We start from the raw sequence: 14,387 nt of genomic DNA on the forward strand, positions 1-14,387 counted from the left end.
CTTAGAAGATATTGAGGGTCATTATCTTGCTTAGTTCTCTTAGCATCTGCTGCTACTTCTCTCCTGATCTTAGGTGGAGCAATGCCAGTGAGAGGATATATTTTCTTAATTGGTGTAGGCTTGAGACAACCTGTCACTAAGTATATTGCTTCATTGATGGTGATAGCAACTTGTTTCACATGTGCAGATGTGCCTCACACTGGAGCAGCAAACCTGGGAAAGCCAGGGATAAGAAAACGGATCCCACAGGAAGTATTCAACTATCTTGTCACTAGACATGTGGTTAATCCTCATTCTGATGGCCTGAGGTATCCATAATGATCTCAGACCTTTTTGCCTTGGCAAAATTGTCCTGTTTTGTTTTCCATTCAGGAGTTTTATGCTGAACGTTTTGGGCATGAAATGGTGGAAATCATCAAAGGTTCCAATCCTGTAGACAAGACCAAACTGGATCCTAATAAGGTAGATTCTACTGTGCATAGTATTAGACATTGCTGTTTTACAAGTGGATTGTATATTTAAAGCAAGAAGACATGAGTGGAAAGAAGCTGTGGGTCTCTAGGCATAGCAATTCCTAAATATTCCTAGGTAAGAAGTAATTTGCCACATTTCTTCTTCCATACTACATATTCTCCAAGGGAAATGCCTTTAAGATTTCTCCTACCATTCCATAAGCTACATATCTTGTCTATAGACTACTGAAATGGCAAGGTTATCAGAATGCTAGTCCTGTTTCCTTCCTCCAAGAATCCAATGCTGGTTTTGGGGGAGCTGCTCTCTTCTCTGCTCACTTGTCCTTGTTCAAATTCTGAACTCCAAGCGAACAAGTGCCTGATGCAACAGTGCTGAGAGGATGCTGATCCTTTCTTGTCTTGTCACAGGCATATATCCAGTTGACTTATGTGGAGCCTTTCTTTGACACATATGAACTGAAGGACCGTGTCACATATTTTGACAAGAACTACAATCTGCGCACCTTCATGTTTTGTACTCCTTTCACATTGGATGGACGAGCACACGGGGATCTACACGAGCAGTTCAAGCGCAAGACTCTGCTAACCACTTCCCATGCTTTCCCTTACATCAAAACCCGCATTAATGTAATCCACAAGGAAGAGGTAACGGGAGAATCAGCTCATGGAGCTTGCAGGGATCACAATTACTGGGAGTGAAAAAATTGTAGAATATGATTTGTATGCAAAATTCAGATTACTGTAATTTATGACATGTGGAAGTAGGCTTGAAAGTGCTTCAACAGTACATTTTTAAAACCTCAGAAAAGTTAAATTCAGACAAAGAAATGGCTAGAAAATATTGCATTGTGTGAATGCAATGCAGAATTCTGCAAACTGTAGCATTCCCAGGCTACACTTTGTAATAGGTCAATTGAGAATAAATTATGCAAAATAGTAAATGTAACAAACATTCATTATAAATTAAATTATGTGATAGAGGTCAGACAATTATAACCATTAATATAACATATTGTAGGCAGAGCACATGAATCCATCTTTTCCTGATGCAAGATTTGGATTGGAACTAAATTTATATAGATTTTTGCATTTATACACATTGTTTTAGGCACAAGGAGGTAATCTCCTGACAGTTTTGTTTATGTTTGCCTTGTCTTGTCTCCAGATTATTCTTATTCCTATTGAAGTAGCCATAGAGGACATGCAGAAGAAGACTCAGGAATTGGCTTTTGCCACCCACCAGGACCCAGCTGATGCCAAGATGCTGCAGATGGTGCTTCAGGGATGTGTTGGAACTATAGTCAACCAGGTACCCAACCACAGAATGGGAAGAACTGTTTTATTGCGGGCAGAGAGGCTTCAGGCCCGGTTAAGTGGGGTTGAGTAGAACAGAATTTAATTCTCTTGGCAGAGATAATAGTTGAGGAACAAAGATGTTGCAAAATGAAGGAAACATGAGCTATTATATAATGATGGATATGTGATACACAGCAACTGCAGAAGACCCTGGGATTTAAGTTTGGGAATGTGTAAGCATTGAGCAGCATTGATTGTGTTTGTTAGTGACCTATGGAAGAAACTGAATAGAGGTTGTAGGTAGGAGAAATATGTTATCATTGTAGGAGAACTATGTTATCAGACGCAGTGGAGTGGCCAGCATGAATAGGACTATGATGAGGCAGGGGAAACAAGGTGATTATGTTTATGTAGTGGGTACCAGTGGACTTCCAGATACAATTCAGTGTTGTCACCTCTAAACTCCTTCGTGGCTTAGACTCAGGCTTTGGCTACCTACAGGACTATCTTTCTTCTGAGGCCAGTCATTTCTGCCCAACCAGTAAGACAAAGTAGAATTGATATAGAATTGATTCTTACACTGCAAAAACATATGGACTTCAAAACTCAACCAGGGTAAATCAAGAGATGCAATTTATATAGACTTCTGTAAAGCCTTCAATTCAGCAGTACACCACAAACTACTTCTAAAACTAAAATCTTATGGCATTTCCGGATTCCTGCATAATGGATAGCTGCGTTCCTATCAAACAGGCAACAAGTAGTCAAAATAGGGAATGCCTTATCTAACCCTGCACCTGTTAACAGCAGCGTCCCCCAAGGCAGCGTCCCCCAAGGCAGCGTCCTATCCTAATGTTTCCTTTTATTCGTATCCATTTCATGTATTCATAATTACGTTTACACTTGTATCTGTTATCTAATACATGCTTGACAAAATACATAAATTAAATAAATAAAATATTCCAGGTCATGGTTATAAAGCCATGTCATTTAAAGCATCCTAGGAGACATGCCTTCTCTGTAGCAGTACCTGTCTTTTGGAACAGCATTTTCTCTGAGGTCTGTATGCTTATCCTGCTGTATTTTCATAAAGCATTAGGAATATGTCTCTTTCAATAGGTCCTGAGGCAGGGTGAAATGATCAGCTCTCTTGATAGGGCACCTTGGATTTAACATTGTTTGAATTTGGTATATGGTCTATGCGTTACTGTTTTCTTGGTTCTTTTTTATTTTATTTTTTATTTTATAATGTATAAGCCTTCTAAAGATACGCCAGTGAATGAGGCAGCATTCAGGTTAATAATTAAATAAAAATGATGACGTCTAAGAGTAGCCTAAAATTGAGTTTGATAGGGATGGAATGGCAAGGGAAGGAAATCTTTCCACTTGTGTCCCAGATCCTGATTCCAGTTCAGGCATTTTTACCATACTACATCTCCATGCCCTTTTTGTTTCAGGGTCCTCTGGAAGTGGCACAGGTATTTTTGGCTGAGATCCCTGATGACCCCAAGCTCTATCGACACCATAACAAACTCCGATTGTGCTTCAAAGATTTCACTAAGAGGTAATGCACAAATGCTCATAATGTAAAGGTTTATGGGAAAATAAAGTGGGCTCCACCTAAGGAGACCTCTAGGCAAAACTCTCAATATAGATAGCCATCCAAGTATGATGTGTTAGATCAGAAATGACCCTTAAAACTTGCAAACTTCTCACATTAATCCAGATGCAACTGTTTTAGCCCAGAAAATCATTGCTGGGATTAACATGAGGATGAGATCCCCGTGTGCTTTTCCTCCCTTTGCAGAGAACCATTTAGATGATATGAGTCTTCATAATAGAGTCAAGAAATGTCTTTTTGGGCAGCATAAAAAGCAATTCCAAGTAGATACACCAGAAATGGTCTTGGGGAATGAAGGGGATTTCTTTTGCAAGTAATATTAAGAAGGTCAGTGAAAAGACATATACAGAATTTGTACAGGACAGAAAGTTTTCTTAGATAATAACTTTAGAAACCTTGCTTCTTAGACACAGATTTCCCTGATTCACATTACAAATAAAATAACTTCCAGCTATGCTAAAGGAAGATCAGCTGGAATTCTGTTTTAATTGTAATATGAATTTACAAAACTAGCCTTCCAGAACGATTCTGCTTTCCAGAACAGCTACTCTGGGAGGAGGTTGTTATGAGGATTGGAGCATGGAGATGGAGGCTGCCTCTAGCATGTGCTCCTTGGAAGAATTAATGGAATACTCTGTTTTTACTGTGTTGACCTTCATCCTGCTTCCACACACAAAATACATCAACATATCCTACATATCCAGGTTAATAGAACTGTTGTGAGGATCCCAAAAAATTAGCAGATACAGTGCTCCAAGGGATACACAGTGGTTGGGGAGAGGTAGGTTCCTTTAACAGACTGAGGAGAGCCAAGTAAAAGGTTCTTTTCAAATATGGGGCTCACCAATGACTTTGGCCTCTCTCTGTTAGATGTTCTGGAGATAAAATAAGAAGAGACTGCTGTGTATGGTTTCAGCAGGTGGCAGCATCTAACCAACCATATCTAAGCTAAGCAAAGATGTTCTGGTAGTACTTAGAAAGTATGTGGATATGTTCACCAGCATTCAAGTTCAGCTCAAAAGTGACTATCTTTTAACCCTCTTCAGGTCATAGGAGATAGTCAGCATAAATGCAGTATTTTCTCTTGAAAACTTGGGTGGGGGAGGACTCCCCTAATTTTATACCTACAACAGCAACTGTATGGAGTTAGGCTGGGCTAAAAAAAATAAGACTGGGTAAGAGAGCTTCAGGAGTGAGGGTGGACTTATATCTGACTCTTCCTGGTCCAGTAAAAGAAGATAGATGAGGCAGTCCTTACACAACCACTTGTCAAGTAACAAAGCTGCCTCAATTCATTTGTGTCAGTATCTCTTTTTGAATATTTGATAGAGCTGAGTATTCTTCTCCGCTCCTACTCTGACCCGTGATCATTTTAAACTGGGTTAAAGTTATTTATGGAAAATTCTTATGGCATGTTCTTAGAAGCATCTAACATTTCATTATGTTAATTAAAGTAACTTCGTTCACATACTGGCTGTAACAATTTCTCTTGACAATTTTGTCTTAACAAGAAAAGGTAGATACAGCGCCTCTAGAAAGGTGGGCTAATGCTAAATAATTCACTGCTATCCATCCCTCATATACAGCTTTGCTCTCTGCCCAGTTGTGTATTTTGTCTTTTGCATTGAGTTTTGAGCAAAAAAATTGTTTCAGTTCTTAGTGGACCAAAGAAAATAGTTGCCTTTAATGTCAGCCAGGCCTACACAATCCCCTTTTGGTTGGCTAACTTTAGTCTGTTTATTAACTTGATATTCAGCTTTTTCTCTAAATTCCATACAGCTAAAAGTAAAGCCAATCTTTTGAAAGGATATCTTTAAAGGAATACGTTTTGCAGCACATAAATTCATTGCCAAGGCCTTCTGCAGTTCAGTAAGTGTGATCTGAGGAGAAAAGTTTGTCCCCAGAACCTTCTAAGTCTAATAGATACTTCAAAAATCTATCTCCCTTTGAGGGCATTTCAGGCTAGAAGCTGAGAGCAATTACATCAAGGTTGAAACACTTAGATATCAGTAAATAGCCCAAAGGAGGAGACAGAAAATTCTCTGAGGACTCTCTAAGCCAGTACCATCACACATATCCACCTGACTATTTTCTTAGATGTGAAGATGCCCTTCGTAAAAGCAAGACACTGATTGGACCAGACCAACGTGAGTTCCTGCGAGAACTAGAGAGGAATTACCAGCGTCTAAAGGAAGCTCTGCACCCGCTTCTCAACCGCAAAATCCCTCAACTCTACACACCAGTTGCCCTTCATTCTGCACACAGGTAAGGTCTGCATGCTCAGCTTGCCTCTGGTATGAGTAAACACTTCAAAATGGAGGCTCAGAATCAAAGTGCTTTGCACAGGCAAGTTTATTGGTACAATTCCACCACTATTACACTTAGGGGCCTTTCCTAATTTGTTGGTTTTGTTTTCATCTTTTGTTCCTTAGGACATAAATGAATCCCACTCAATTCTTCTAGGAATTCTGCTTCCCCAAACCAGGAAATATAACCTTATGTGGCTATCCAACACAAGGTGCTATTCTGTTGGATTATACCCAAATGTTTAGAATGTCATAAGTGGCACAGGGGCACTGTAAGTTGTCCATTGCTTGTTTTCAAGGGACACAGTTCTTACGTTAGGGCTTCTTTAAATCTAAATGACACCGATTGTGCCAGTTGCTTTAGAGGGATCCTGCTTCAGAATCAGACCCAAATCTAATGCAGTTCTCTTCTTTATTCAGTAGAAGTATACATTTCAGTTTTTGCTATTTCATTCTTTCCCCGCATAATGTAAATTCCTTTCCAATATTTGTTTGAAAACCTCCTTCTATTTCTCCCCCAGAAACTCCTTTAACAGATTGTGCCTGCGGAAGATGGAAGCCTAACCTGGATTTCTTGAATTGCAAGGAGCCTAATTTATGAGAGGAAGTATTGAATTTTGCAGTCACCAAAGTTTCAGTCTTAATGAAGGATTGTGCACTTACTTTGCACTGGAAGACAATATTGAGATTCCTGCCCTACTTTTCCTGGCATTGTTCAAGATTTGAAGACAGAGTTTCAATTAAAAGGAAGGAGAATATTGGTTGAAGGTGGTAGTAGGGAGGAGCTGGCTCCCACATCTTCCTTGTTGAAGACTGAGCTCCACCCTCAGGAAACTTCTCCACACACAGCCATCTGGGTTGGGAAGGCTAGGTCAGATCTCCTGCAGAACTTCTTGATCCAAGTGGAGATTTGTGTCATAGGCACTGACCTTGAATTTCCATATACAGCAGGTAGATCCAAAATGTAACTCTAGGTGGACTTGGAGGTTCCTTCATTGTGGTTTCTCTGCTGCTTTCTCTTTGAAAGCTGAGATTAGCTGAAGAATTTGAAACCCTCCACTATTCATCCAATCTCTTCTTTTGTTCTGTTCTTTTCACACTTTTTTGGCTTTTGGTCACTTGAAATATCCAGTTATTTATGGATCCATAAGAATGACTGGCTTAGTTTCTGGGTCTCATTCCTAACTTAGGGAAGAACATAGTGGTATCTAGGTCAAGGTTAGAAGATTGAACCCTTATAACACCTGGATTTGATTACTGCATATTCCTTGATCTTCCTACCCAGAGTTTAGGCCGAAACCAAGGAATTATAATTTTTATCTCTGTTGCTCTTTGTCCTGTCTCCCAAGTTTTTATTAAGAACTCCTAAACTACTTTTTAGAATCCTCATTATCTATATTTGCTACATGGACCAAAAAACTTCTGAAGTCTTTCCCAGAAGAGGCACATTGTCATTCACTCTCTCCTTCCCTCTCACACATGCAAACAAACTACATCAGTGCATTCTACAGAAGGATGAGGAGGGAGGATGAGTGAAGGGAAAGCAAATATATAGGTGGTCTGTGTGTTTGTTTCTTAAGAAAATTAGCATATTTTCCTCTTTGTATGTTTTTCTCTTTTCCCCCTCTCTCCCATGCTTCTCCAGCAAATGATGCAAACTAAACTTGAATTGTAAATGATATATATTATTCTCAGAAATATTTTCCTGGGCAGAGACCTTGACTCTGTAGAGGTAGGGTGAAGGATTTCTGGGAAGATAGGTAGAATATGTCTGAAGAATATTCTGATTTAATTGGAAAAAGTATGAAGTTACATTCCAAAATGTTCCAGATTGCCTTTTTAATTTTCAGGAACATACAGAAACACTGTGCCATTTAAATACAAGGATGTCCTGGCTATTATGATTCAACCTAGCCCTTTGAACTGAAGTCTTCAATAACGGTAGAAAGCAAAAATTGGTTAGCGGCTCATCATGGCTGTGAGTCTTTAATTAAAGCTGCTCCTGTTTGGAATCGAAATACACCTCCAACATTTTCTCTAGATCAGAATTCTGTCTTGTTCCAAGTCTCTGATTGATAGCTGAGCCTTGATTTTTGTCTTGAGGAAATTATAATAAACTTTATTTATAATCCAATTATTAAAATGAAATGTGAAATGTCTGGCCCCATTCTTTTTCATGGATACCAAAGCCTTTCTTATTTGCATGTCAGGCATTGAAGAATTCCATACAAGCTATATTTGTCCGATATCATAATGAAATCAGCAATGTGATGGAACCCATGTCCCATGATTTTACATTTTTGAAAAGATCAAATTTCCAGCCTCCATTGTTAAAACAAAAGCTGAAGATTCTGTGTAATATTTGAAAATTATAAGGAGATAGTGTTGAGATAGTGCTATTATAATCATGTGGTCCTTTTTCTTGCTTTTGCCTTGATATGATAGTTTATCTCTTCTTCCTTACTGGGCAGCTAGTGATAATCTTTTCTGTGTCATTGGCAAAGCCTGCAGTTCTAAAAACATATTCAGTTGTTTAGTTAATGTAAACTGTTAGCCAGAATTTTCTGTATTCGGATAAGTATGATGTGACTGTCCTTCAGCATTATTTCCAGATCTGTAGAGCTGTCGTATCAGGGGTTAGATGCCCAGTTTGGCTTTATCTCTGGCATAGAATGACTGAAGAAGAGTCATTGGGGTAATTGGCTATTTGCTATGAAAGAGGTAAACTTTCCAAGTCAAGCGATTGCTGGGGATTTTATGGAATTCATCCACATGATTTTCTTCTAGCAATATAGCAATAGCACTTAATACTGCTTCACAGTGCTTTACAGCCCTCTTTAAGTAATTCACAAAGTCAGCATCTTGCCCCCAACAATCTGTGTCCTCATTTTTCCAGCCTTGGAAAGATGGATGGCTAAGTCAATATGGAAATGGTTAGTCATTGCCATCTTTTGGTATAGTTTTCAACTTACTAGTTGGGCCTCCCATCCATATACTGCCCAGGTTTGATCCTTTTTAGATTTTCAAAATCAACAAAAGCCAGTTGATGGGGTGAGGGGGACAAGTACACATTTAAAGAAAAAAGATTGTAAATATGACAGTGAAACAATAAATAAAGCAAAGTAAAATCAGGAAGAATCATTTAGGAACCATTAAAGAATCTTGTCAAGTAGGATAAAAAATTACAATGATGGAAGGACAGTATTGGCAGATATGAGATCCTTGTAGCAATGAGAATTGGATGAAGAAGCTAATGATAGAGTTGCAGTATATAGTCCATCTCTTGTCAGAGGAGTCGTTAGAGTTGAACACTGCTTGGCCAAGAAAGTAGGGAGCAACAAAACTCCTAAATACCAGTGTTGGGGAGGCTGGGCCCTGCACATTTGTTCTGATGGCAGAAAAATAGCCTAAAGAAGAGACATGATAGGAGTCCTCAAATACCAGAAGGGCTGTCATGGGGAAGAGGGTTTGGATAGGTCCATTGGTCCAAAAGTAGAAGAACCAAGCTTCAGCAATTTTCTGAGCACATGCGTTATTAAGCAGAATAGCCTGTTCCCCAGTGTGATGAATATTCTATCCCTGAACATTGTCAAGCAAAAGTTGGATTTCAATTTGTCTGGGATGGTCTGGGGATTTCTGTCCTGGGCAGTAGATTGAATTAGAAGTCCTCCAAATCCCTTCCAAGTCAGTGATTCTAGGATGGAGGATATTCCATTGGAAAGAAAAGGGAAGAGGCTAATGCTTTTCTTGTTAGAAATGAGCTACTCAAAGCTCAAACTATATTGTTACAATAGTGCTTTAAATACCACAAGAGATTGTGAGGAGAGGAATGTCTCCTCAAATTGGCAGCAATACTGGAGGAATGCACTCAGTTGTGAGGAAGGTAGCTTGAGTGACTTAGAAATGTGCTTGGAATTTTATCCTGGTAATAAGATTCCTATGAGTTTGAGATCTTTATAGCAGCAACAGAAAATAGTACCCTATGTTCATCTAATTTATCCAAGTAGAAATAGACCAGGAAGAAGGGTTCTGTTGTGGCAGCGAGGATTATTTCACCTCATTGCCTGTCTTAAGCCACTAAAAACACTACCAGCTTTTATTTAGGTAAGATAAATAAATCTGCTAAAGTGTTGCCTCCTGTGTGAAGACGCCCTCTTTTCTCAGGCATTCACTTGTACTATATCAAGGCCCAAGGTGGGAAATATAATCATTTTCTGTTTTCTGAACAAGTTGTTGGCATGAGAAAAGCACGAGTACAGCAAAGCTGGTTTTCTTAGAAGTAGTACACATGTCAAGTGTGCAATAGTAAAACAAAGCCTAGTTTTATCTACATGGCATGTTAGCAAGTTTTCTATCAGAAACCCATGCATTGGAGGCACTGGAATATTAGCAGATGCAGACTAAACTTGGCAATATTCTGTAGAGCAAGTGCCCTCCACCAAACAGCACAGCCCGAGTTCTTCTGGCTAGCAACAAATTGAAGGCAGAAGTGTTTGGAAATGACCTTCTGGAATTACTGTTCTATGGTCTGCAAAGAAACACTTGGTCTAAGCTGGGGGTGGGCAACCTGTGGCTCCCGAGCCGCATGCGGCTCTTTGGGCCCCCTGCTGCAGCTCCCTGCCACCCTGTCACAGCAGTGGCATAGTCAGAGCCTTAGTGCAGGAACGAAGCACCCCTGCTCTTGCCTTTGTGTGGCAACAGCATTCTGCCTTTGTCGCAATAAATTTGCTGTTACCGCCAGCAAAGAGGACTGGGAGAGAATGGTGGGGGAAGATCTTGCGGGGTGGGGGCCATCCCCCAAGCCTGACCTTCCTCCTCCCTTGTCGGCAGGGCCAAGAAAAGAACTGGGCAGCATGGGGAAGCACTCCTTTTCCCCGCCAAGCGCCGAGCTCAACAGCCCGGGGGAGTAGATGGCCCGGCAGAAGTGCCCCCATTGGCGAGTTGGACAGTGGAGAGGCATGGCCCGGCTTTCACAGCGGACACTGTTCACCATCTTCCTCCATCTCTGCTCTTTCACCCTAGCACTAGCTATGTTTCTGCTTGCTTTCTTTTCCTGTGCCTTCGCCGTGCAGCAATGCCTAGGGCCGTGGGGTGGTAGCAGCAGAGGCGTCAGGGATTCCCCCCCACTCAGCAAGCCAGGCTTGGAGGAGCACAGAGAGTTGCAGGTGAGTGCCGGATGGTCAGAAGATGTGCTCCGACGTCACCCCAACACACGTTTCCAGTGTGCACTCCTCTGTCCTGAAGTAGGATTGAGTGGGGGGAAGGGAAGGAGAAGCCCCGGCTGGCTTTCCTTTGGCATGGGGTGGGGTAAAGACTCAATACCCACTCCATGGCCGGCCTGCTGCTGTTCCAGCGCCTTGCAGCACAGTGAAAGCATGTTTCACAATGGGGGAGACTGGATCCCCACCTCCTCCTGGAGCCCATTCCCTGTCCCACTCACCCCTGGCAGCTCTCTTTCTCTCCCTCTCTCTCAGGGTGGAGAGCAAACCCGGAAGTAGCCGCCCGCCGTTTCCCACCAGTCAGGCAGCAAGAGAGAGAGAGAGAGAGACAGATTCAGTTCTCGCCAAAGATGCTCACCCATCAGCCAGTCTCCCTCTCTTTCTGTGTGTGTGTGTGTGTGTCGCTATGTGTCCCTTCTCACTGTTGTATACAGCCAGCAGCCATGTGACGAGGACACATAGCTGATTGGTTCGCCAGCACGGCAACTGGCTGGCAGGACATTGAAGGATGCCGATTGACCAAGCCGCTGACAGCTCTACTATAAAAGAGCTGTAAGTGCTGAGGAAGTTGCTCACTCGATGTTGGCTTATGAGCGAGTCACTGTTAGCGTTTGTTGTTAATAAAGATTCGTTAATGGTTAACCTGCCTCGCCTCTGTCATTATATTCTAAGAACAGTAAATTGGGCAATGAAGGTGGGATCTTGAGGCAGTGGGTTAACGAAGTCGCTCCTGAGAGCTGTCACGGAGCTGCGCAATAGCGACAAGAAGGTGTTTGGCTTAAAACGTTTGGCTTAAAACCTTCAGAAGCTGTCATCGCACAGTATGGCCACATTATAGATTTTCGCACCCTTTGATCAAGCAAAGGAAACCTGGGACTCTTTCCCAGATTGCTTCAATTGTTTTTTAGCCACAAATGACTACAAGGGGCTACCAGGAGATAGGAAGCTAGCGGTGTTCCTTAGTGTCTGCAGGTACGATATGTTTGAGTCTGCCCAAGCCCTTTTGGCACCTTGGAAAGTCCAGGATGTGCCATGGGAGACCTTATTAGTGATATTAAAGGGTCATTATGCCCCGTTGCCCTCCAGAGTAGCCAGATGCCATGCATTCAGGCACAGGTACCAGATGGAAGGGGAAACTATTGCACAGTACACGGCCGGCTTAAGACAAGCCACCTTGTACTGTGAGTTTAGGGATCCTGAGGATATCCTGTTAGACCAGTTGATTTGTGGGGTCAGGGATATTCGCTTACAGCACTACTTGCTAGCAAAGACTGATGTAACACTGCAAATGGCCATAGGTGAGGCTAGAGCCTCTGAATTATCTGACAAGTCAGCGACTGAAATTAGGAATGCTCAACCATCTGCTGTCCACCAGGATGAGGTAGAATTTGACCAATCATTTGAGGAAGATGAGGCAATAAGTCACCTTAAAACATCTCAGAAAAAGAAAGAACCGGAGGAGAAGAACACGCAGGACCGGTGTGGAGGCTATGGTGGAAATCACCACCAATCCGCATGCCATTTTAAAAATGTGGGTTGCAGACTGTGCGGTAAAAGGGGCCATCTAGCAAGGGTTTGTAGAGCCGCACAGCTGGCCAAAAATAATACGAGTCCTAACTTCCAAGGGTACTGGCCACAGAATAGAGTGGAGCAGGCAGACGAAGAATGTTTTACCATCATTTGTAGCCATCCTGAAGCAATAATTGGGCAGGCTAATGCTAGTTTAAAGAGGAAAATCTTCCTCTCAGGCAAACCTTGTAAAATGGAGATTGACATCAGATCATCTATCTCAATCATATCTTGGAGCATACTTAAGAAATTAGTGCCCACAATGGTAAGGAACAGATTGTTATCCTGTTGACTCAGGTTGCAGGACTATCAGGGAAATCATATTCCCGTAGTGGGTTGTGGAAGGTTCAAGGTGCAATACAAGAATTTCAGCGGCCGCCTTAAACTCGTAGTGGTAAACAGGTCGCTTCCAAGCCTGCTGGGTTTAGTGTGGTTTGATGCCCTCCGACTGGCTGTGACTGGCATACATGCTACCACAGCAGATAAATTCTCGGGCCTCCTTAGAGAGTTATCTGATGTATTCAATGGCGAACTGGGCAAATACACAGGGTCACCAATATTGTTTAATCTAGACCCTAATGTAGCTCCTATCTGCCTGAAGCCGTGCAGGGTTCCTTTTGCCCTTTGGGCAAAAAATAGATGAGGAACTAGATAGGCTGATAGCACAAGGCATCCTAGAGCCTATAGACCAGGCGAAATGGGAAACACCAATTGTCATCCCTATTAAATCTGACGACTCTGTACGAATTTGTGCAGACTGCAAAGCTACAATCAACCGCGCTCTGTAGGCAAACCCCTACCTTGTCCCAGTGGTCCAGCATCTTCTACACTCCTTGGGCCATGGCGCAATCTTCACAAAGCTGGACATGGTTCAAGCATATCAGCAATTAGAAGTGGACGATGCCACTGTGGAGGCACAGACTATTGTCACTCATTGAGGTACTTTTAAGTGCCATTGATTACAGTTCGGAGTTTGCGTCACCCCCGGCATTTTTCAGAGCTTCATGGAGAGACTATTACATGGCCTGCCAGGGGTAATTCCTTACTTCAATGACATTTTTGTGTCGGCAAAGCCTGAAATGGAGCTGGTGGGCTGCCTTCGTGCTGTTTTTAACCATTTCCGGCAGAAGGGGCTTAAATTGAAATCTAACAATGCAAACTTGGAGTGCGGCAAGTTGAATTTTTAGGGTATCTAGTGGACGCTGAGGGACTACAACCCCTTCAAAGGTGCATGCTATTCAAGAGGCTCCAATACCGTGTAACAAGACAGAGCTGCAGGCTTTCCTGGGCTTACTGAACTTTTATAACGTCTTTCTGCTCCACAAAGCCACAGTCGCGGAGCCACTGCACCAACTTCTGAGTTCCCAAGAGCCATGGACCTGGGGACAGACGGAGGCCAGAGCATTCAGGGTTGTCAAGGAGCTGCTGACATCTGCTCTAGTATTGGTCCAGATGATGCCAATCTGCCCCTGACGCTGGCCTGCGATGCTTCATCATACGGGGTGGGGGCTGTCCTAAGCCATAGGTTACAATGGCTCTGAAGCCCCTATCACCTACTTTTCTAGGACACTTTCCTCTGCTGAGTGGCAGATCTTTAAGGAGGCTTTGGTGGCGGTTGCCAAAGTAAAATGATTTCATGATTATTTGTACAGCCGCCTCTCTGAACTGATCATGGACCACAAACCACTTTTGGGCATTCTAGCCAGTGATCGCCAGACTCCTCTTATCCTGTCTCCACGCATGACACGGTGGGTCATTTTCCTGGCTGCTTACAATTATCAACTGTCTCATCGGGCCGGCAAGGCCATGGAACATGCCGCTGCCTTAAGCCTCTGCCCCCTGCCTATTCCAGTCGAGGATCCTCCTCCTGCATCATCTGTCCTTTTAATAGATGACTGACTGA

General features: G+C 42.5%; 1 protein-coding gene across 12 annotated transcripts in view; it reads left to right on the plus strand.

Annotated features, from left to right (window-relative positions):
- DOCK6 (dedicator of cytokinesis 6) overlaps nucleotides 1-11,545 on the plus strand; it is a 213,849-nt gene extending 202,304 nt beyond the window's left edge. For 11 of the 12 annotated variants that reach the window (XM_058165870.1, XM_058165876.1, XM_058165871.1 and 8 more), the window contains 6 exons: nucleotides 373-462; nucleotides 882-1,118; nucleotides 1,639-1,782; nucleotides 3,227-3,333; nucleotides 5,488-5,655; nucleotides 6,218-11,545. In XM_058165870.1, the coding sequence (XP_058021853.1) occupies nucleotides 373-462; nucleotides 882-1,118; nucleotides 1,639-1,782; nucleotides 3,227-3,333; nucleotides 5,488-5,655; nucleotides 6,218-6,260 (789 nt within the window). In that variant the 3' untranslated portion in view covers nucleotides 6,261-11,545. Of the gene's footprint in view, nucleotides 1-372; nucleotides 463-881; nucleotides 1,119-1,638; nucleotides 1,783-3,226; nucleotides 3,334-5,487; nucleotides 5,656-6,217 lie in introns of those variants that run through there. The other variant, XR_009153092.1, reaches the window with a different exon arrangement.
- Nucleotides 11,546-14,387: the final 2,842 nt, after the last annotated feature.

Source organism: Ahaetulla prasina, chromosome 2 (assembly GCF_028640845.1).
Source record: "Ahaetulla prasina isolate Xishuangbanna chromosome 2, ASM2864084v1, whole genome shotgun sequence".
Taxonomy (NCBI): domain Eukaryota; kingdom Metazoa; phylum Chordata; class Lepidosauria; order Squamata; family Colubridae; genus Ahaetulla; species Ahaetulla prasina.